Source organism: Acomys russatus, chromosome 17 (assembly GCF_903995435.1).
Source record: "Acomys russatus chromosome 17, mAcoRus1.1, whole genome shotgun sequence".
In the NCBI taxonomy this organism is placed as follows: domain Eukaryota; kingdom Metazoa; phylum Chordata; class Mammalia; order Rodentia; family Muridae; genus Acomys; species Acomys russatus.
In genome coordinates this window covers 51,598,766-51,622,629 of record NC_067153.1, presented here as the reverse complement: position 1 = coordinate 51,622,629, position 23,864 = coordinate 51,598,766, and the positions used below count along the sequence as shown (strand labels likewise).

General features: G+C 44.1%; 1 protein-coding gene across 4 annotated transcripts in view; it reads right to left on the bottom strand.

Moving 5' to 3' along the window:
* Positions 1–23,864, bottom strand: part of Ppp6r2 (protein phosphatase 6 regulatory subunit 2) — a 68,701-nt gene that overhangs the window by 21,566 nt on the left and 23,271 nt on the right. For 2 of the 4 annotated variants that reach the window (XM_051160192.1, XM_051160194.1), the window contains exons 1-5: positions 18,697–18,841; positions 14,298–14,540; positions 9,823–10,009; positions 5,533–5,670; positions 1,874–1,939 (exon numbers count right to left, since the gene is read on the bottom strand). In XM_051160192.1, the coding sequence (XP_051016149.1) occupies positions 1,874–1,939; positions 5,533–5,670; positions 9,823–10,009; positions 14,298–14,524 (618 nt within the window). In that variant the 5' untranslated portion in view covers positions 14,525–14,540; positions 18,697–18,841. Of the gene's footprint in view, positions 1–1,873; positions 1,940–5,532; positions 5,671–9,822; positions 10,032–14,297; positions 14,541–18,696; positions 18,842–23,864 lie in introns of those variants that run through there. The other 2 variants (XM_051160193.1, XM_051160195.1) reach the window with 2 other exon arrangements.

The window sequence follows — 23,864 nt, the reverse complement described above, 5'->3', positions numbered from 1 at the left end:
AAGAAAAATCCGAAAGGACAGGCCTTATTGGGTTTTCTCACGACGTCTACTAGCAATGACGTCTCAACACAAGACCAAACAACAAAACAAAATCCCAACCACCTCAGAAAGGTTGAGTCTGGAGAGTTTCTTCTGAATAGCAAACTTATGAAGGTTCCTGCAGAGCAGTGCACCTGGAAAAGAAAGGGGGCTCCACACCTATTCTTCCATGCATTACACTACGCCCCTCTTCATATTCATAGCTACCATTTATTGTTTTGTTTTATTTTTTGAGACAGGGTTTCTCTGTGTAGCCTTGGCTGACCTAGAACTCACTCTGTAGACCAGGCTGGCCTCAAACTCACAGAGATCTGCCTGCCTCTGCCTCCCTAAGTGCTAGGATTAAAGGTGTGCGCCACCACAGCCTGGCTCATATTTATCATTTATAATGTCCTTTATAATAAACCAGAAATTGCAAAGAGTGCATAGAGAATACTCTGTGTAACTGGCAAGTCAGAAGGACAGATGTAAGGCAGCAGAGCTTAGTCTGGAGATGAAGCCCTCGGGTGTGTGCCCCTGCTACTACATAATGAGTGTGAGAGTGTACTGAATGACAGGGCATCTGGCTGGTGTTTTCTGAGGACTGATTACTTAGCTTGGTGTGGGGAGCTTCATCCCTCACCTACATCTGAAATAGTCCTGGATGGTGAAAGTTTAGTAGGAGACAGTAGTGGAAGCAAGCTTTTCTTTCTATGATTACCTTACATGCTTCTAGAAGGACCCTAATTAACCCTTCCTAGTATTCATGCCCTTGTAAGTCCATGTCCTTGAATGTAGGCTAGGCCTGGCCATTCAAGTCTGCAGAGTAGAATGCATGAGAGCAGTGGCTGTACCCCTTTTGGGGTGGCATATCAGATATCCTGCATATCAGATAGTTACATCCTGATTCACAACAGTAGCAGAATTACAGTTATGAAGTAGCAAAGAAGGAATTTTATGGTTGAAAGGTCGGCTGTATTAAAGGGGGAAGGAGCTGTATTAAAGGGTTGCAGCATTAGGAAGGTTGAGAACCACTGCTCTAGAGGGAGGACCATCATTTCTGAGCTATTTACAGAAGTCTGATGAAGGTCCAGCTCACTCCTCAAGACTAGACATCTTAGTGTGAGCCCTGCTGTCCACTCAGAAGCCTATACTGCACAGAGCTGAAGGGTTACCTGGACTAGCAGCCTCTGAGGAACTGAATGCTGCTAAGCCACTTGTGACTATGGAAGTGAATCTTCGTTCAGTTGAGTCCTGAAATGGCTGTAATCTTGTGAGAGACCCTGAGCAGAGAGGCCAACAGACCATGGCCAGATTCCTGACCAGAGAAACTGATACTTACAGAGATAAAAGATACTTGTTACAGACAACTCGGCTACAGGGTGATTTGTCATTCAGCCATGGTTAACTAATGCAATCCTGTTACAACTGTTTTATTATAAACATACATGAAAGAATATGTATGCATATAATTAAAAGTATATATATGCATGCATACATATGTACATATAGTTATTATGTTTTTTAAGACTGTTTTGGAGACAAGGTCTCACTATGTAGCTCTGGCTGTCCTGGAACTCACTATATAGACCAGGCTGGCCTTGAACTCACCGAGATCCAATTGCCTCTGTCTCCTAAGTGCTAGGATCAAAGGTGTACCACCATGCCTGTACTGTATTTATTTTCAGTCAAAACAAAATTACCCAGACATTAGCATTTGATTAAAGAAAGAATCTAATGATCCTCTTCCAAGGAAAGGAGTGACTTGCCCCCTTCACACAGCAGCATGTTTTCCAACCACCCAGGTGTGGGACTCCTCCTGTAAGAAGGTGGCTTTTGTGAGCATCACACTCACATCTTCATCCTGGTGGGGATGGACCAATTCCACAAGTCTCTGGATGACTTTCTCTTCATTAAGCCACTAAAAGGGGGGAAAAAAGACCAGCTCAGTATCTGTTCATCTAACCAAATAGAAAAAAATGTCCTTCTTTTCTTTCCTTTTCTTTGTTTTTCTTTTCGGTTTTTCAAGACAGGGTTTCTCTGTGTGTAGTCCTGAACCAAAATGATTAAATAAACTCTGGGAATGGCCCAAAGAGTTTAAATGGGTGGGCCACTGTCCAAAGAGCGTGCACTCTCTCTGCCTCTGGGACACATTATTTCTGAAGCTTAGAGTGCAGGATAGACAGAATGGAGTTCAGAGGCCAGGTGGATGGGAAAACAGACAGGGCTCAGCTCCGTCTCGAGTCAGGGCTTCCCCAGGATCGGGAAGAGCAGACGGACCCTCGGGTGGCTGTGGAGCACTGTGAGGACTGAAGCCCACACTTTTCAAGGTCAAGGGCAATGAAGACTCAGTGAAATGATGTCAGGGCACAGCAGACCTGGCAGACTGGCTCTACTAGTGCACTCTGTACTCTGCACTTGAGGCTCTTCATGCAAAGGTGAAATGCTCCAGCGGAGGCGCTTTATAATGTGGGCAGCACAGGTGAAAGGCCAAAGGCAAAAGGCTGTGTAGTTGGTTTTGGTAGTTTTAATGAGAATGGCCTCCAAACGATCTTATTTTTGTTTTTTGCTTCCCCCCACAACCCGAGACAGGGTTTCTCTGTGTAGCCCTGGCTGTCCTAGACTTGCTTTGTAGACCAGGCTGGCCTCAAACTCACAGAGGTGCACCTGCCTCTGCCTCCCGAGTGCTGGGATTAAAGGTGTGCTCCACCACACCCGGCTAAGGATCTTACTTTTAATGCTTGGTCCCCAGCTGGTGGAACAGTTTGCGAAGGATTAGGAGGCGTGGCCTTTAGGAGGAGACTGGGAGTGGGCTTTAGGTTTTAAAATACTCTTGTTATTCCCAGTGTGCTCTTTCATTGCCTTTTACTTGTGGTTCAAGAGCTGTTCCTGCCACCATTTCTTTGATCCAACATCAGGGACTCTAACCCTCTAAAATCATAAACCTAATTAAATGCTTTCTTTTAAATTGCCTCGGTCATGCCACGCTTGGTGGTCCATGCTTTTAATCCCAGTACTCAGGAGGCACAGATAGGTGGATCCCTGTGTACTCTACATAGCAAGTTCTAGGACAGCCAGTACTACACACAGAGAAAACACAAACAAAAGAGAGAAAAAAGAAACTGCCCTATTCATGGTGTTTGTGATGGCTGTTCTTTTTTCCCCCAAAGATTTACTTACTTATTATATATACAGTATTCTGCCTGCATGTACACCTTCACGCCAGAAGAGGGGAAAAGATCTCATTATAGGTGGTTATGAGGCACCATGTGGCTGCTAGGGACTAAACTCAGGACCTTTGGAAGAGCAGCCAGGGCCTTCAGGCTCTGGCCCTCTCTCCAGCCCGTGATGGCTATTCTTATTTGTCAACTGAACTACACCTGAATTAACTAGAACCCAAAAAATGGGGCACACCTATGAAGTGTTTTACTTAATTTGAAGTGGGAAGATCAACTTCTAATCTGGATCTTTAAAATGGGAAGACACACCTTTAATCCAGATCTTTTGAGGTGGGAAGATCTGGCCACACCTTCTGCTGGAAGCTTATATACAGGACATGAAAAAAGAAGCTCTCTTGCTTTGCCTTGCTTGCCCTCTCCTCACTACCACATCCTCTCCTTCGCTGGCATTAGAGCCTACTTCTTCAGGATTCCAGCACATACTGAAAGCAGCGGAAATATCCAGCTTCCTGGACTGAACCACTTCCATTCATAAGCAGCCATTGTTGGATTAGCTGGACCACAGCCTGTAAGTCATTCTAATAAATCTGCTTTTTAGATATGTAAGAGAGATTCATTCTGTAAGTTGTGTTACTCTAGAGAACCCTGCCTAATATAGTGTTTTAAACAAGCAATAGAAAAGTAACTAAATCAGCTTACAACAAATACCTAACAGCAATAGCTAATGTGTTCGCTGCATTCTCTGTATATAAAGCCGTAAGGAAATGAGTTATGAACCTAAGAGTGAGAACAGCCACCATTTTTTTTCAAGACAGGGTCTCTCTGTGTAGCCTTGGCTGTCCTGGATTCACTTTGTAGACCAGGCTGGCATCGAACTAACTCACAGCGATCCACCTGCCTCTGCCTCCGAGTGCTGGGATTAAAGGCTATGCTACCACGCCTGGCCAGCTACCATATTTTTTATTCTTTTATTTATTCCCCCCCTTTTATTGAAAATAGATTTGGGGGGGTTGAGACAGGGTTTCTCTGTGTAGCCTTGGCTGTCCTGAATTCACTTTGCAGACCAGGCTGGCCTTGAACTCACAGCATTCTGCCTGCCTCTGCTGGGATTAAAGGCGTGCCACCACACCTGCCTAGATCCTTTTCTTATACAATATATCCTGATTAGTTTCCCCTCCTTCTATTCCTCCCACCTCCTCTCCCGTCTGGATCCACTTCCTGTCTGTCTGTCATTAGAAAAGAGGCTTCTAAGAGAGGGCTCAGAGGTTAAGAGCACTGTCTGCTCTTCCAGAGGATGTGATTCAATTCCCAGCAACCAATGGTAGCTCATAACCATCCATGATGAGATCAAGTGCCCTCGGCTGGTGTGCAGGCACCCATGCAGGCAGAACGTTGTATACATAATAAATAAATAAATCTTTAAAAAAAGAAAAAGAAAAGAGGCTTCTAGAGCCGGCCCAGTGGCACATGCCTGGAATCCCAGCACTCAGGGAGACAGAGGCAGGTGGATCGTTGTACGCTCAAGGCCAGCCTGGTCTACAAAGTGAGTCCAGGATAGCCACGGCTACACAGAGAAACCCTGCCTTGAAAAGCTAAAAGGAAAAAGAGCCTTCTAAGAGATAACAATAAAACATAAAATAAAATAAAAAATTATTATCACATCTTTTATTTATTGTTGAGACAGGGTTTCACTAATAGCCCTTGGTAGCCTGAAACTCACAATCATACACCTGCCTCCGAATTACTGGGATTACTGGCTTGTACCCCCATGACCAGTAAGAATGGCCATCTAAACGACACTTGGTTCTTAGAGTGATAAAATGGACAAAGGTCTAATTGCTTACTTAGTTTTACTTCAAACGGGAAACAAACAAAGCCTTGCTCACAGCAGGCAGAAGCTCACCTCTAAGCTGGGCACCCCGCTCTTCCTAGGGAAAGACTACAATGTCTTTCCCAGTAGCACAGCCTTATCCAGATACCAGGTTAAGAGAGGGCCCTGCCTGAATTACAGTCAGTTTGTACTTTCTCCCAGGAGCCCGCAACTCACTGAACATTTGTTCTAAGGCCTGTGTGGGTGCCTGGGTGAGGGAAAGGGCAGGAAGTAAGTCCACCTTCATTTCTGCAGAGAGCAAGAGGCCATGTGTTGTGGAGAAGGAACCTCTGCACTCTTTCTTCTGAATGGGCTAAAGTAGGACAACAGTAACAGACAGAAGCGGGTGGTGCTGAGGCCTGGGAGAAGAGCCTGAGGCTGGGCCTCTGGTGCTTCCAAAGCTGCTACACCTGCTCATGGGGAATGACACGGTGTTCCCACATTCCCACACTCCCTGGCACTCACGTGTAGGACCTCCTGTCGAAGACCAACTGGTTCCACACAGCTGACCAGGCGCAGCAGCAGGTCCATGAGAGCTGAGGTGCCTATGTGCTTCAGCACCAGACTGATAAACTTGTCCTTCTTCTTCAAAAACATGATCACCTGAAATCAGACACACCTGATAAGGAAACAGGGCTGACTCTCAACAGGAAGGAACACTCTTAAGAACTCTCGCCAGAAAGAGCATTAACTTTCAAGTATACTGAGAAGAAATGAGAGAAAGACTAAGTAAAGCTATATGAAAAAAATCCCTCCCCAGACAAGCAGAGTCTTATAGGCCAGTGATACAAGCACAGAGTAGCAGAGCTGCTAACCGGACATCCCAGCTGGAGAGCAGTGCAAGTCACTGTGCAAGCTGCCATTGAGTGTGTGCTGGCTCAGGTCTGCCCAGCAGAAACACAAGGCATAGAAAGAACTAAGCTGGAAGGTGAGAGCCATTGTTCCAGAGCTACCAAGGGACCCTGTCTTTAAAAAAAAGGAAAAAGAAAGAAAAGAAAAAAAGGTTGATTTTATATATATATATATATATATATATATATATAATTTATATTACAATAAATAAAAGGTTGCCCTCCCACCTCCAAATGTTCAAATGTTTGCAGTGGTATGTATCCTGCTTTAAACTAAACTATACACACAGATATGATAATACTAAATAAGTAAATTTGTTAAGCTATGATGAGAAATTAATATATATAGCTTATGCCAATTTGTATAAATCTTGAAAAAAATAAGAAAAAACCACCACCACCACCAACAACAACAACAATTAGTCAGTATGGTGGTACGTGCCTTTAATACCAGCACTTGGGAGACAGAGACTGGAGGATCTCTCTGAGTTCAAGGCCATCCCAGTGTACATAGAACATTTTGGATAGCCAGAGCTACATAAAAGACAAACTCTGTCTCAAAAAACAAACAAACAAACAAACCTCCCCCCAAAAGGAAACAAACAAATTAATTAATTAACCAGGGTAGGGTATGTGCCAGCACCTGGGAGATAGAGACAGGAAAACCAGAAGTTCAAAATCATACTCTGGAATATGGCAAGTTCAAGCCCAGCCTGGGTTGCATGAAAAATAAATAAGGAGACCCTGTTAAGAGGGGGAAGACGCCATGGCTCAGTGAATAATAGCACTCGCTGCCAGGCTTGACAACCTGAGTTTCATCTCCAGAATTCATATAAAGGCAGAAGAAGAAAAGTGACTCACAAAGTTGTCTTCTGACCTCCGTATGTGCAACATAGCACATGTGTACTCCTCCCCAGCATCATACACACATATACAAAAACAATACATTTTAAAATATTTTCATTATAGCCGGGTGTGGTGGTGCACGCCTTTAATCCCAGCACTTGGGAGGCAGAGGCAGGCGGATGGCTGTGAGTTCAAGGACAGCTGGTCTACAAAATTTTTTTTTCATTATTATTTATTTAACATCCCAACTGTGATTTTCCTTCCTCTCCTCCTCGTCTGCCCCCCACCCCCACCCCTCCATTTCTCTTCGGAAAAGGGCAGGCCTCCCTTGGATCTCAACCAGCCAGGGCATATCAAGTTGCAGTAAGACTAGGCACATCCTCTCCTATTAAGGCTACATGAGCCAGGCGTGGGGGCACACTTGGGAGGCAGAGGCAGGTGAATCTCTGTAAGTTGGAGGCCAGCCTGGTCTACAAAGTGAGTTCAGGACAGCCAGGGCCACACAGAAAAGCCCTGTCTTGAACTCCCTCCGCCTGCAAAAGGGGGGCTAGATGAGTCAACCAGTAGGAGGAAAAGGCCCCAAAAGCAGGCAACTAAGTTCCCATCCCCATAGCCAAATTTATTTGTTTGTTTCTTTCCACGGGGTTTCTCTTGTGTAGCCTGTCCTGGGCTCGCTCTGTAGACCAGGCTGGCCTCCAACTCACAGAGATACGCCTACCTCTGCCTCCCAGAATGCTGAGATTGTAGGTATGTGCCACTGAGCGTGGCTAAGCCAAATTTTTTTGTTTTTAAAAATTTACTATGTATACAGTGCAGGCCAGAAGAGGGCAGTAGATCTCATTATAGATGGTTGTGAGCCACCATGTGGTTGCTGGGAATTGAACTCATGACCGCTGGAAGAGCAGTCAGTGCTCAACCTCTGAGCCATCCCTCCAGCCCCCCCAGCCAAATATTTTTTTATTTTAATTTATGTGTATGGCTCTTTTTTCCTGCATAAATGTCTGTGTGGCATGTTTGTGTAGTACCTATGGACCAGAAAAGGGGATTCATCTGCATGCTTTTTTTTTTGTTGTTGTTGGATACAGGTTCAACTTCCAGCATCCACATGGTGGCTCAAAACTATAACTCAAGTCCCAGGAGATCAAACACCCTGAGCTTGATTCCCAGCAACAAGTAAACTGGATGCAGTGGCACACTCACCAAGTGGAGGCAGGAGTTCATGAGATCAGCCTGGGATACAGGAGAACTTGAGGATAAGATCAAAATACACTTCATACAAGTATAAAATTCTCAATGAGTAAGTTAAAAAGTTAAAAATTAAATAAAAGTTTGAATTAGAACACTATAAAAACCTTACAGTAAATATCTTAATTATGAAATTTTCTTCTAAGGTAATAAATAACAAAAGGAAACCCACAATAAACAACTATATTCAATATTGTACTAAAGACTCCAGCCAGTGCACCAGGACACAAAAACGAAATAAAAGGTATACAAGTTATAAAGCACAGAATAAAACTATCATTGATCTGGGGCTGAGACATAGCTCAGAGGTTGAGAGCTCTTGGTCTTGCAGACAACACAAGTTCAGTTCCAGCACCCACATGGCAGCTCACAACAATCTATAACTCCAAACCTGTGGGATCCAAAACCCTCTTCTCCAAGGGCACCAGGCATGCATGTGGCACATACACATAAAAAAGTTAGATCATCATTAATCACAAATGATATAGGATCTTGTATATAAATAAAACAAAAAGATATAAATTATCAGAATTAATAATAGCCTTATTTATCAACTAAAAGGGAAAACAGAGTAGACATTCTTCAACACATGATGAACTGTGGTTCATCCATACCATGCAATATTAAATATCAATAAAAAAGGAACGAATGAAGCTGGAGAGATGGCTTAGAGGTTAAGTGCACTGTCTACTCTTCCAAAGGTCTAGTTCAATTCCCAGCACCCACATGGTGGCTCTGATGCCCTCTTCTGGCATGTAGGCATACATGAAGATGAAACTCTGTATACTTAAATAAATAAATCTTAAAAAAAAAAAAAAAAAAAGGAATGAATCACTGATACACACAACTTGGATGACTCTAAAGGAAATTATGCTCAGTAAGAAGGCTAAATCCTGAAATCTACAAAACACAAGGCTGGGGATATAGCTTAGTGTGTGTGGGGGGGTATAGCTTAGTGGTTCAACTCTTGCCCTGAGTTCAGTCTCTAAATAGCAAATTCCAGGGCAGCCAGGGCAACATAGAGAGAGACCTGTCTCAAAAAAACAAAACAAAATATACACAACTTAGATACTAGTATAACTCCGGACAATGAATTAGGAAAAGCATTAGTATATCAGAATAGGCTCGGCCAATCCTTCTTGTAACCAAAAGTAGATAATGCTGTACTGGCTAGCTTGTTTTGTTTTATCTTGTTTATCTGCTTTCTACTTTGATACAGTTAGTGTCATCTGAGAGTCAGGAACCTCAACTGAGAAAATGCCTTCATAAAATCAGCCTGTAGGCAATCCTGTAAGGCATTTTCTTAATTGGTGATCAATATAGGAGGGCCCAGTGCATTCTGGGTGGTACCACCTCTAGGTAGGTGGTCCTAGGGTGTATAAGAAAGAAACTGAGTAAGCAGGGACGGAGCAAGGCAGTAAGAAGTGCTCCTGCACAGCTCCTGCCCTGCCCTCCCTTGATAATGGACTGCAACGTGGAACTGTACACTGGAATAAACCCTTTCCCCACCCCCAAGTTGCTTTTGGTGTTTTATCACAGCAATGGAAACCCTAAGTCATAAACTGTTATCAGGTTTGTGGGATATTACTGACAGACCTGGCCGTGTTTTTGGAATGATTGTGGGAAAATTTCAAAACTTTGGGCTAGAGAAGCAATTGACTGTTCAAACCTTGATGAACTGTTACGTGGGAACTTAAAAGATAATGCTGAGAGCAGTGCAGACAATAAAGACCTTCTTGTGACGTTTCAGAGCCTGGGGACAGTTTCACAGTGTCAGCAGTGGTTGTCCAATATATTTGGCTTCAAACATTACCTGTTCAGTCTTCCTTGCAATAAGATTGCCAATGGTCTTGCTGAAGAAACTGGCAAGCAGAGGGTTGAGTGGCGGCTCCTGGTCCAGGAAGTCATACAGAAGGTTCAGCAGACTCTCATCCTCGCCTAGCCTGTCGCTGATCTGCGGCACATCACAAGTCAGAAGCTCACAGGCTGTGTTTGGATATCTAGAAGGGCACAGTGCAAGCACTGGAGGTGAAATTAGACTTCTCAGACCCATGTCAGGGCTGGAGAGATCTCAGTAGGTAACAGTGTGCTGCTCTTCCAAGGACTTGCATGCAGTTCCCAATGCCCACGTCAGTGGCTGAGCCACCTGTAACTACAGCTCCAGGGACTCCAACACCCACCTGTAACTACAGCTCCAGAGACTCCAACACCCACAAACACGGCACATTCTCATACAGACACACATGTACACATGATTAAAAATAAACACAATTTTTAAAAAAGGAAGCAGACTCATGTGATAAAAGCAAATTACTAAACAGATCAGTTCAGATGCTTCTCTGTAACAACAGAATTTCTGCCTATTGAAACTTCAAAGTTTGGGTTGGAGAGATAGCCCAGAGGTTAAGAGCACTGTCTGCTCTTCCAGAGGTCCTGAGTTCAATTCCCAGCACCCACATACATGGTGGCTGACAACCATCTACAATGAGATCTGGTGCCATCTCTGGCACACATGTGAACAGAATACTGTATAAATAAATAATAAATAAATAAGAAACTTCAAAGTTCAAAGTTCTTCTTTTGTTTTGTTTTGTTTCCAGACCAGGTTTCCTGTGTAGCTTTGGCTGTCCTGGACTCATTACTTTTGAGAGACCAGGTAGAAGTCAAATCCTGTTCTACTTTGTAGACCAGGCTGACCTCGAGCTCACGAGATCCACCTGCCTCTGTCTCCCCAAGTGCTGGGATTATGGGTATGAGGCACCGAGCCCGGCTAACTTCAAAGCTACTAGCATGTCTTTGTGTGTGTGTGTGTGTGTGTGTGTGTGTGTGTGTGTGTGTGTGTGTGTGTGTGTGAGATCTTTTTTGGGACAGGGTTTCTCTGTGTAGCACTGACTGTCCTGGACTCACTTTGTAGACCAGGATGGCCTTGAACTCACAGATATCCACCTGCCTCTGCCTCCCCAAGTGCTGGGATTAAAGGTGGGCACTACCATGCCCAGCTCTTAGCATATCCTTTATGCATTTCATATATCCTATATTCTGATATTCTAAATTTCCTGACTTTATTTCCATTCTTAGAATTACAGACAGATGGGTGTAACTGCCATGTAGTTGCTAGGACTTGAACCCAGATCCTCTGGAAAAGCATCCCGTGCTCTTAGCCACTTAGTCATTTCTCCAGGCCACCTTTTTTTTTTTTTTTTTTTTTTTTGGTTTTTCGAGACAGGGTCTCTCTGTGTAGCCTTGGCTGTCCTAGACTCACTTTGTAGACCAGGCTGGCCTCGAACTCACAGCAATCCGCCTGCCTCTGCCTCCCAAGTGCTGGGATTAAAGGCATGGGCCACCACCGCCCTGCTTTTTTTTTTTAATTAGCATTTCAAGTAGCCTGGGCTGGCCTTAAATCTACTATGTAGCCGAGGGTGGCCTTGATGGCCTTATCCTCCTGTCTTTACCTCCTAAGTACTGCAATTAGAGGTATGCACCACCAGGCCAGGCTTAAAAACCTTCTTTTTTCTCCTGGATTCTCTGCAGGCCTTTGTGTTCATCTGCCAGCACTCTCCTTGTTGACTGTCAGTGAGGCAAAGTCCCAGTCAGGCTCATATTTCTCCTTTAAAACCTGCCTTTACTTTCTGTACCTTCAAATCAGTAAGCACAAACCAAAACTATTACAAACTGAAGAAATATCAGGTCTGCAGCTATGAAACAGTATCAGCTGTGAGACATCAATCAGGTAATTTATTGTTAAGAAACACTAGTATGTGCAAGTGTACTCTTCATTTGATGAAAACAGCTATAGACAAAATAACTCTTAGCCTGCTGTGTGTGGTCCACACAGGAGAGAAGACAACCAGTGCCCCAGAAACAAACAGTTCTCCACTAGCTATGGGATATGGGCACCCCTCCTCAGCCAGACAAGGAGGAGCAGCCTTCAGAGCTATGAAGGACCTGTCAGTCAGAGGCCCAGCAGGACCTGCAAGACAAGCAAGCCTTTGGACAGGACAATAGTGTGCTCAGTGTTTGAGGTATCACAGGCTGGGTGTGGGAGGGGATTTAGAGGCTAAGTCATTTCTGAGCTTACTTCTTCCTGGCTAATCTCTCTGGCCTTCGATGTCTTTATCTGTGAAGTGGGGCAGCCAGGGCCTCACCTCATGAGATTGCTGTATCCTGCACAAGTGTTTAATGTAGGGGATGGTACATGACCACTGAGGACAGGGAAACCAGAGAGCAGAGAAGAGGGCCAGGTGAGCAGCAGGAAAGGCCACAGTGATGTTCTGCCAGATCCAAAGAAGACACAACATGCTGGGGCAGTGTAAGAAGTCAAACCCTATGACGTAAGTGAGGAAGCAAAATACAGACTACACTTTGAGACATTTTCAAAGTCTACACAGAGAGCAGATGGAGCTAAAAGATACCAAAAGAATTTTTTTTTTTGAGACAGAGTCTCTCTACATATCCCTGGCTGACCTGGAACTAACACACACACACACACACACACACACACACACACATTCTCTCTCTCTCTCTCTCTCTCTCTGTCTCTCTCTCTCTCATTTTGTGTGTGTGTGTGTGTGTGTGTGTGTGTGTGTGTGTGAGAGAGAGAGAGTGAGATCAGGCTAGCCTCAGACTCACAAAGATCCCCCTGCCTCTGCTTCTGGAGTGCTGGGATTAAAGGTGGGCATCACCACTTCTGTCCAAAAGATACAATTCCACATCTAAGTAGGACTAAGGCTTTCCCAGGGATTCTCAGACTATCATTAATGACTCAAGAGACTTGCAGAGTCTGACCCAAAAGCCCCTTAACTATATTCCTCCCCTACCTGTCACTTTGTTCTAATTTGTCACCCAAACTAGGAGCCTTGGAAATAAGACGGCAGGTAGGCTGTGAATAGTGATACTGAGGCCACCGCAGCCTCCAGTTATGGCTACGCTGTCCGTAAAGCATGGCTCCTCTGACAAGCCTCTGCTCTTCCTAGAACTCTATTTCCTGTCATGGGATTATCTGTCGGAGACAGACTGACAACCCCAGGCTGCCTCATCTTTCAGGCCTGCTTGATTCCTTCCAAAGGACAAAGGTCAGCAAAGATTTGTTGTGAAGGGCCAGATGAAAAATGTTTTTGTCAGTCTCTTTTGCAACTGGACTCTTAATTGTATATAGATTAGTGTGGCATGCCAGTGACACCAAATCGACATGTGTAACAAAGTACTCTCCTTTTAACTTTTTCAAACATTTAAAAAATGTACAAGCTGTCAGGCATGAAGTATATGTGCGATTTGGAACTTGGGAGGCTGTAGCAGGAGGATTAAAAGTTAGACTACTGGGTCTGGAGAGATGGCTCAGAGGTTAAGAGTACTGTCTCTTCTTCCAAAGGTCCTGAGTTCAATTCCCAGAAACCACATGGTGGCTCACAACCATCTATAATGAGATCTGGTGCCCTCTTCTTGCCTGTAAGCATACAAGCAAGCAGAATACTGTATAAATAATAAATAAATAAATATTTTTAAAAAACAGAGAAATCCTGTCTCGAAACAGCAAAAACCAAACAAAAAAGTTAGACTAATATGTGCTACATAGTAAGTCGATGTATGAAAAGGAAGAGAGGGAGGGAGGGAGGGGGAGGAGGGGAGGAAGGGAGGGAGGACAACAGCGCATCCTGACTTACTGACCCTATTCCAAGGCTTTCCTACCTCACACATGCACCTCCTCAGGAGCACCTTGGTCTGTGTCTCTCGTATTACTTGTCCTTAGCTCTTCTCAGAAACACTATGGACCACGTGGCCAAATCTAAGCCTGAAGTCTTGGCCTGACTTATCCTTCCTGCATCCTCCCACTCCAGACTCTGCTCTTACTCAAAGCTCCAACCATCCCGTGATGACACTGTCCCTTCCCTTTTGCCATCTCCTAACATCCTGGTCAACCTTGAGACAAAACATTTTATAAGAAATGTCTAAAGATTTAGTACCACTAATGATAACGACATACTTCCTTTCAAGACAGGGTTTCTCTGTGTAGCCTTGGCTGTCCTGGACTCACTTTGTAGACCAGGCTGGCCTCGAACTCACAGAGATCTGCCTGCTTCTGCCTCCCCGAGTGCTGAGACTATAGACATTCACCACTGCACCTGGCTTGAGATTTGAAACTCTTAAACCTCACAAACAAACAAACAAACAAACAAACTGTAGACTGGCCTCCTCACTTCTCATGTGGTGACGCCCTGGCTCCAAGTGTGCGCCACCCACAGCCTCCCTAAGCACTGCCCAGCTGGCTTGGGTAAGAGTCTCAGTACATACTTGAATCGGACCTTCTCTTCCATGTCCAGGGGGGGGTCCTGTGTGATGAGGCTCACCAGCTCCTCCATGCACTGCTGCCTGCACAGGAAGTCCAGCAGCTTCTGGTTCTGAGCCTTACACTCCTGCAGGATGTCATCTTCATCCATTAACTCCTGCAGTGTCACATGTTCCTTGTCGAGGAGCTTGTCAACGTGGGATGTGGTATTCAAGTCAAATTTCCAGAACATGATGGTGACCACAAAGCTGCAAGCAAGGACACAGAGAAGCTCAGTCCTCCCTACTGTGTGACTCCACCTCAGCCACACTACACAAAAGTCCAAGAAGCTCATCCCCAGTACACACCATAATCCCAGGGCCTAAGGAATTGCTCTTAGCTGCAGGTCCCCTTCCTCTGGGAGCCACAGACTATGCAGGGTCCTGTCCTCTGACACCTACCTTCTCCCCACCCCACAGTGCTAAGTCTCTAGAGGCTCTCATTGTGATCTTGGCTCTGTGAGGCCCACACATCTGTCTCCCAAGTATCAGCAGCAGGAATGCCCCTCCATACTGAAAAGGTTAACTTAAACCAGAGTCCACTGTCCCAGTGTCTAACCCTTCCCCCCAACCCCCCTCCTCCAAGTGAGCACGGGATAGGTATTCCTGGAAGACTCTCAGAGCACATACTCAGCAGGCCAAACTAAAGATAGCCTGTTTTGCTTGATGCTGCCATTTGCTCTAGACATCTGCCATCTGGTCATCAGTTTACTGTGGCCATCTTGCTAAGCAACATGGAGGGTTACCCATGAGACAGCCATCTCCTTCACACACCTACAACTGCATAAAGTCTTGCCGTAGCAATCTGAACATCACCACTAACCTGGCCTTTCCTCTGCCTCCCCACCCCTGCTTCAAGCTTTGCTTTTATGCCTAGATGAGGCTGTGTCCCCCAGTGAGGCTCACTGTCAGTGTGCGGGCCAGGGAGAGTTAGCCAACAGTTTTAACTGTTCTGATAACAAAAAGAAAACATGGCGTTCCATCTTCAATAAATCTAAAAGCTTATCTTAGAATGATGAATCTTTTTAAATTATTTTTACATTTGTTTACTTATATGTGTATACACACACACACACACACACACACACACACACATGCACACCACCCACCAAGTAAAGCATGCATATGTGGAGGTCAGAGGACAGTTTGTGGAAGTCAACTCTCATTTTCCATCATGTGGGTCCCAGGGTCTGAACTCAGGTCACCAGCCCTGATGCAGCAAGCCATCTCCCTAATCCAAATTATAGATCCTTTTAGTATCACATGAAGTAATTCTCAAAGCTACAGTAAGATCTGAGGGGCTTATCTTAGTATTTTTACTTTAAAAATCTTAGAGACTGGGGCTGGAGAGATGGCTCAGTGGTTAGGAGTCCTGGCTGCTGGTCCAGAGGGCCAGGGGATCAATTTCACACCCTACCACTCAACCATCTTATGACCTCTGTGGGCACTGAACACACATGGTACACATACATGCATCAGGCAAAACACTCACATACAGAAAGTAATTTTTTTTTTTTTGAGACAGAATCTTTCTGAATACCCTGGCTGGCTTGGAAGTCATTATGTAGACCGAACTGACCTCAAACTCACAAAGGTACACTTGTCTCTTCCTCCCAAATGCTGAGATTAAAGATGTGAGCCACCACACCTAGTGCTAAAATGAACTTTAAATGGAAAAAACCAAAACAAAACAAAAAACAACCCTAAAAGACTGACTGCAGTTCTTTTTTAATTTTTTAATTTTTTTGGTTTTTTCGAGACAGGATTTCTCTGTATAGCCTTGGCTGTTGGCTGTCCTGGACTCACTTTGTAGACCAGGATGGTCTCCAACTCATGAAGATTCGCCTGCCTCTTCATCTCAAGTGCTGAGATTAAAGACGTGTGCCACCACACCTGGCTTTCCCCTCCCCTACCCCAACACAGAGTTTCTCTGTATAGCCTTGGCTATCCTGAAACTCACTCTGTAGACCAGGCTTGCTTAGAACTTAGATTTCCACCTGCCTCTGCCTTTCCAAATACTGGCATTAAAGGCGTGCACCACCACCGCCTGGCTCTGCGTGCAGCTCTTAAATGTGTTTGCCTGTTTGTGAATCTGAGCTACCTGTGGAACCCTGACACAGCAGCCTCTGACACCATTATATATTCAATTGATTTTCAATAAATGTACAAAATCAATTAAATGGAGAAAGGTGTGTGTGTGTGCATCGAAAAAGCAAAAAAACAAAAAAATAAAAAGAACTGAAGCTCAACCCTTACTTCACACCAGACCCCAAATTAACATGATATACATAACAGGTTTAATCATAAAATCTGGAAGTAGGGGCTGGAGAGATGGCTCAGAGGGTTAAGAGCACTGGCTGCTTTTCCAAAGGTCCTGATTTCAATTCCCAGCAACCACATAGTGATTTACAGCCATCTATAATGAGATCTGGTGCCCTCTTCTGGTGTGCAGTTGTGCATGCAGGCAGAACATTATATACATAATAATAATAAATAAAATAAACAAAATCTACAACTAGGATTCTAGAAGCTAATGTTTTGGGGGCTGGAGTGTAACTCAGTGGTGGAGCCATCACCTAGCATATACAGGGCATAAGGCTCGTTTCCCAGTGCTACAGAGGGAAGGGGTAGGATAGAAAGGGAGGCCAGGGTAGAGGAATGTTCATTCAGAACACGGCTGTTCTGGCAAGAGATCACAACCAAAGACCTTTTAGGTCTGTGTGATCCAGCTGGAGTACAAACATACCTTAAACCAAGAGACAGAGGCAAACAGATCTGAGTTCAAGGCCAGCCTGATATAGACCAACTATCACTGTAAAGAAAAGTTTAGAGCTGGGTGTGGTGGCGGTGGTGGCGGCAGCAGTGGCACATGCCTTTAATCCCAGCACTCAGGAGGCAGAAGCAAGTGTATCACTGTGAGTTCGAGGCCAGCCTGGTCTACAAAGGGAGTCCAGGACAGCCAAGGCTACACAGAGAGACTCTGTCTCAAAAAAACCAAAAGAAAAAGAAGAAGAAGAAGAAGAAGAAGAAGAAGAAGAAGAAGAAGAAGAAGAAGAAGAAGAAAAGTTTAGATCCAGACATGGTGGTATATGCCTTTATTCCAAACAAAGGTAAAGATAGTTTGTAAAAAAAAAAAAAAAAAAAAAAAAAAAAAAAGCGCCCATGTTTGAACCAACCCTCATGAGAAGAGAGGAAAGGGAAGCTACTTAAGAGGCAGCTTTACAGAGAGAGGAGGCAGTTTTTACCAGGACAGTAACAGAGAGATGGGTTGCAGAGAGAACTCAGGTGAAGATGGAACGAGCCAGAAAATGAGAAGAAGCCAGAAGATTAGAGCAGATTGCTGAGTTAGTTTGAGGCCAAGCTGAGCAATTCCAGGCCCAGAGAGAAGCCAGATTGACTACGTCAGCTGGGAGAAGAGTTTGAGCCAGAACAGCTGAGTTGAACCAGCCAGCCCAGAGCTCAGAAAGAACAAGTAAGGGCGAGCTCATTAAGCAGTAAGTCTCAGGCTGTCTGGCTGTTCTGATTCGTCACCTTTCCTGCCACTCAAACATCACTCTCAAACACGGGTGCTTCCTTCTACAGACTAACTTTACCTTCATTGTCTGAGATTAAAGGCGTGTACCACCAGGCCTGGAGCTAAGCTTTTTTTTTTTTTTTTTTTTAATTTTTTTATTTTTAACCTGATACTTGCTGTATACCAGGCTGGCCCTGAGGAAAGAAAGAAAGCTAATGCCAGGTGTGGTGGCGCACACCTTTAATCCCAGCGCTTGGGAGACAGAGACAGGAGAATCTCTGTGTATTCGAGGCCAGCCTGGTCTACAAAATGAGTCCAGGAAAAAAATAAAAAATAAAAAAATAAAAGCAAGCAAGCAAGAAAACTAAAGTACTAGTAATTAAAATATGTAATAAAATGACAGAAACTAGCACTAATAAACTTATCAATGACTATATAAAAAATTCCAATACTGCTTATTATAAACAAATAAACAATCTGCTTTAGCTCGGCATAGTCACACACACCTTTGGTCCCAGCACTTGGGGGGCAGAGGCAGGCAAATCTCTGTAAGTTCAAGGCCAGCCTGCTCTACGGAATGAGCTCCAGGACAGCCAGGGCTACACAGAGAGACCTTGTCTCAAACAAACAAACAAAAGATATAATTTTAAATATTCATAGAGGCAGAAATATGACAACTGAAAAACACACAGTGGGCAAATATGAACCAAAAGCTGAGATAAAATTTTAAACCTGAAAACTAATTTTAAGGCAAAAAGCAAAACAAACAAACAACCAAAAAACCAAAACAATAAGAGGCAATGTTACACATAGGTAAGAAAGAAAAGACCCAAGCATGATGGACATACAAACCTTAAGGGATTCTGCAACCTCTATAAATGCAGCAGGGAATAGAAATCCATACAAATAAAACTGCTGTGGCCCTGGACATGGATCCTAGGGAAACAAAAACTTAAATTCACACAAAAACCCTCGCATGAATGTTGATAGCAGCTTTAGTTGTAACAGTCAAAAATGAGAATAACATCAGGGCACACCTTTAATCCCAGCACTCAGGAGGCAGAGGCAAGCACAGCTCTGGAAATCTGAGGCCAGCCTGGTCTACAGAGTGAGTTCTGGGACATCCAGTGCTACATAGAGAGGCTCTGTATCAAACAAGACAAAAAGCTAGAATTGCCTAACAAATTTCATTTCTTTGATTGCTAACCAAAGGGGGTTAGGGAAGATGGAAGGCAAACTATAACATGTGGTACCAACACAGTAAATTAAATAGGCTAATAAAAAGGCATATCCAGGGCTGGAGAGATGGCTCAGAGGTTAAGAGCACTGTCTGTTCTTCCAAAGGTCCTGTGTTCAATTCCCAGCAACCACATGGTGGCTCACAACCATCTATAACGAGGTCTAGTGCCCTCTTCTGGCCTGCAGGCACACATGTGGGCAGAATACTGAACAAATAATAAATCTAGGGGGGAAAAATCATCCGGCATGATGGTGCATGCCTGTAATGCCAATGCTTGAGAGGCAGGGACAGGTGGATTTTGTAGGTCAAGGGCTAGCCTGGGCTATAAATCCAGTCCAGGACAGGTGGGGCTAGACAGGTGGGGCTACACAGAGAAACCCTGTCTCGAAGAACAACAACAAAAACAAAACAAAACAAAAAAGGCTCCCTTTGCTAGCACATATCCTAAATCCAGGATTATACGGGAAGATCTACATGGTCCCCATGCAAGAAAGATATGAAAATTCATGAATCTTTCCTTATTTTCTTGCCTAACATGTATATGCTGTAGAAAGTTAACAAACAATTTTAAATGATGGCTAGCCTTGTTTAATGTCATATAAAAAATTCATGGAAGCCAGGCTTGGTGGCACACACCTTTAACCTCAGCACTTAGGAGACAGAGGCAGGCGGATCGTTGTGAGTTCAAGGCCAGCCTGGTCTACAAAGCGAATACAGGATAGCCAGGGCTACACAGAGAAACCCTGTCTTGAAAAAAACAAACAACAACAACAAAAAAAAAAAAAAAAATTCAAGAGCTGGAGAGATGGCTCAGAGGTTAAGAGCACTGTCTGTTCTTCCAAAGGTCCTGAGTTCAATTCCCAGCAACCACATGGTGGCTCACAACCATCTATAATGAGATCTGGTGCCTTCTTCTGACCTGTAGGTGCATATACAGGCACAACACTGTATGCAAAATAAATAAAAATAAATCTAGAAAAAAATTAATGTATAATTCCAAGCACAATTGTTAACAATATATATATTAAGTTCATGTAAGTGGGATAAATGTTTTTATTTTGAGGACTACTTAAGCAGTCTTTACTGAGAGCTGTGTTTGAGGCCTCTACTCCTGCATCTTCCCCATTGCTTTTTCCTTGTATTTGCCCTTCTCCTTTCCTACTTGTCTCTTGGCTTTCCTTTCAGGATCGTCTCATGGCCATTGTCCAGCTTTAGCCTGGTGATGACCACCTTGCTAGGATGGATGCCACGGGGAGAGTTGTGCCTTTCCTCGCTGCGCTTGTTCAATGTATTTTTTCCTGTACACCTGGACCACTTTGCCAATCTACTGGCCTTTGTAGTGTCCTCGGACAGCCTGAACATCATTGTCCTTCTGAATGGGCATGGACTGTGAGAAGGTACACTGAAATAGCATTTGTAGTTCTTGCTTCAGGCAGAAGTCACAAAGGGACTGAACTACATTTTAGCGGCTGCTATCCAGCCATGGCCGCAAAAGGAAAGAGGTCTACACGCGACTTCCGATAAATGTTTTATAATTGGGAGAAAATAATTTTTTGAGACAGAGTCTCATGTTTGCCAGAATAACCTCAAATTTGACGTATAGCTGGGAATCATCGTGAACTTCTGGTCTTTCTGCCTCTGCCTCCCTGGTGCTGGACAGGGCTCAAATCCAGGGCCTTCATTTGTGTTAGGCAAACGCCTCCCACCTCAGTCACATTCCTAGCTCCAAAAAGGAAATGGCGACTGTTGGCATTCTGCTTCAGTCCACCGACTTGTGATGTCCTTGCTTACCTGCCACAGGGCTGTGAGCCTGGCCAGGGCATACAAAAGGACAGGCCCTCCACGTGGTGTCCCCCCCCCCACCCCTCTCTTCCTCTGTCTCTGTCTCTCTGGGGTACCCCTCCCCCTTATCATTCCTCCCCTATTCATTTAATAAACTCCGTATAACATAATATCTGGTACCTTGTATCTATCATTATCTTATTCATATATATATATGTGTGTCTGTGTGTATATATATGTGTGTGTGTGTGTGTGTATATATATAAAATTGATGAGTGTACAAACTGAATAAATGACTAGAAAAGTATTACTGGGCAAAGTAAACTAATCCCAAAAGATTGCATACTATGATTCCATTGATAACTTGGTGGGTTTTGTTTGTTTATTTGTTTGAGATATGGTCTCACTATGGTGCCATGGCTGGTCTTAAACTCTTGGGCTCAAACATTTCTCTTCAGCCTCTTGAAAGCTTAAGGGTACACCACCAGGCCTAGCAACAGTATAACCTTTTCTTTGGTTTTTCTTTGTCTTTTCCTTTATTTTGGTTTTTGATACAGGGTTTCTCTGTGTAGCCCAGGCTGCTCTGGACTTGCTTTCTAGACCAAGCTGACCTAGACCGGGCTGGCCTTGAACTTAGAGATCCCTCTGCCTTTGCTTCCTGAGTGCTGGCATTACAGGTGTGGGCTACCACCACCAGGCTCAGTATAACATTTTTAAAGGATAAATTTTAGAAATGGCATGGTGGTACCTACCTATAATCACAGCATTTGGAAGGCAAAGGCAGATGTCTGTCTGTGACTACAAGGCCAGCCTGAACTATATAGCAAACAAGTTCCAGGACAGCCCAAGCTATGTAGACCCTGTCTCAAAAAACAACAACAAAGTTCTAGAAACAGAGGCTGAAGAGATGGCTCAGTGGTTAACGGAGCACTGGTTGTTCTTCCAGATGACCTGGGCTTGAGTCCCAGCATCCACATGGTGGCTCACAACCACATGCAACTCTCACTGTGGGGGAATCTTACATCCTTGTCCTCTTCTGACATGTACCAAATATGCACACAGTCAAGATATACATACAGGCAGAATACATATACACAAAATAAATAAAACTTTTTCAAAGATTAGAAATGGGAGGATAGGCCGGGCGGTGGTGGTGTACACCTTTAATGCCAGCACTCCAGAGGCAGAGGCAGATAGATCACTGTGAGTTCCAGGCCAGCCTGGTCTACAAAGTGAGTCCAGGACAGCCAAGGCTACACAGAGAAACCTTGTCTCGAAAAGAGAAAGAGAGGGGGCGGGGGAGGGGGCGAGAGAAATGAGAGGACAGTGTAGCAGTTAATGTTGTTAACTAACAGGATCTAGAATCACCCAGGAGACAGGCTCTAGGAGTGCAGTGACGGAGTGTCTTCATTCTGTTAACTGATGTGGGAAGACACAACCAAAGAGTGGGCAGTGTTATTTCCTGGGCTTGGGTTCTACATAGCATAAAAAGGAGGAATCGGTGGTGCACACCTGTGATCCCAGCACTCAGGAGGCAGAGGCAGGCGGATTGCTGTGAGTTCAAGGCCAGCCTGGTCTACAAAGTAAGTACAGGACAGCCAAGGCTACACAGAAACCTGTCTCAAAAAAAAAAAAAAAAGTGTTAATGAGTAAATTGCACTTCTTATAGATTAAAAGTAGAAATGCCCAGTTGTTTTTTATAGAAAGATTTAGATTTGTGATCCTCTTAAGATTTTTATAAGATTAGCTTTTAAGATAATTGGTTCTTTCTTTGTAACTGAAAAACCTGGCTTGGGCTGGAGAGATAGCTCAGAGATTAAGAGCACTGTCTGCTCTTCCAAAGGTCCAGAATTCAATTCCCAGCAACCACATGGTAGCTCATGACCATCTATAATGAAATCTGGTTTCTTCTTGTGCAGGCAGGCACACATGCAGGCAGAATACTGTATAATAAATAAATCTTTTTTAAAAAACTGGGTGAAAAATTACCTTGCTTGCTCACATTTTATTAACCTATGACAAGCTGCTTATTTACAAACATGAGGGTTCTTGGAAATAATGTTGTTGTTTTTTTAAGATTTATTTATTATTTATATAGTATTCTGCCCACATGTGTGTCTGCATGCCAGAAGAGGGCCCCGATCTCATTGTAGATGGTTGTGAGCCACCATGTGATTGCTGTGAATTGAACTCAGGACCTTTGGAAGAAGAGACAGTACTCTTAACCTTTGAGGCATCTCTCCAGCCCCCGGAAGTAACGTTTTTATCCAGCTGTAATAAATAAATGTTTATCACTTAGGGTACTGGGGAAATGTTTTTTATGATCATTTACAAAAAATAAAAATATGTAACCACATTGTAAATTTTATACTGCTTGAAAGATTTTGCTGGGGTATATAAACTGTGGGATAAAAAAAAAGTTAGAAGAAACTTGTTGGAACCTACCTGCTGGAATCTGTCTTACTTCATCATCAAGTGTAAGTGTGTGTATGGGGGGGTGATCTTTTTCTCTCCTTTCCTTTTTAGACACTTGCCACCACCAGTGGAAGCCCCTGCTTGGTAGCCATCAGGCCTAGCCCACCGCCAGCAACCATTACTTCTGGCCCTACTATCAGTGGAAGCCCTGTCAGTAACAATCAGTTCCAGCCTAGAGAGTTAAGCTTTTTACCCTCAGAAAAGTCTGCTGAGTGATCCAGCCTCCGATCTACACCCTGACTCAGTTTACCCCGTGGTGTCAAAGCTGCTCATCTATGATTTTTATTTATTTTATTTTGGCTTTTTGAGACAGGGTTTCTCTGTGTAGCCCTGGCTGCCCTCGACTCACTTTGTAGACCAAGCTGGCCTTGAATTCACAGCAATCTGCCTGCCTCTGCCTCCCTAGTGCTGGGATTACAGGCATGCGCCACCACCCCCAGCCAACGATTTTTATTGTAACATGTATTTTTTGTTTAATCTCAACTTCTATTTCCCATCTCTCAGTTCAGCACTCTGATACATG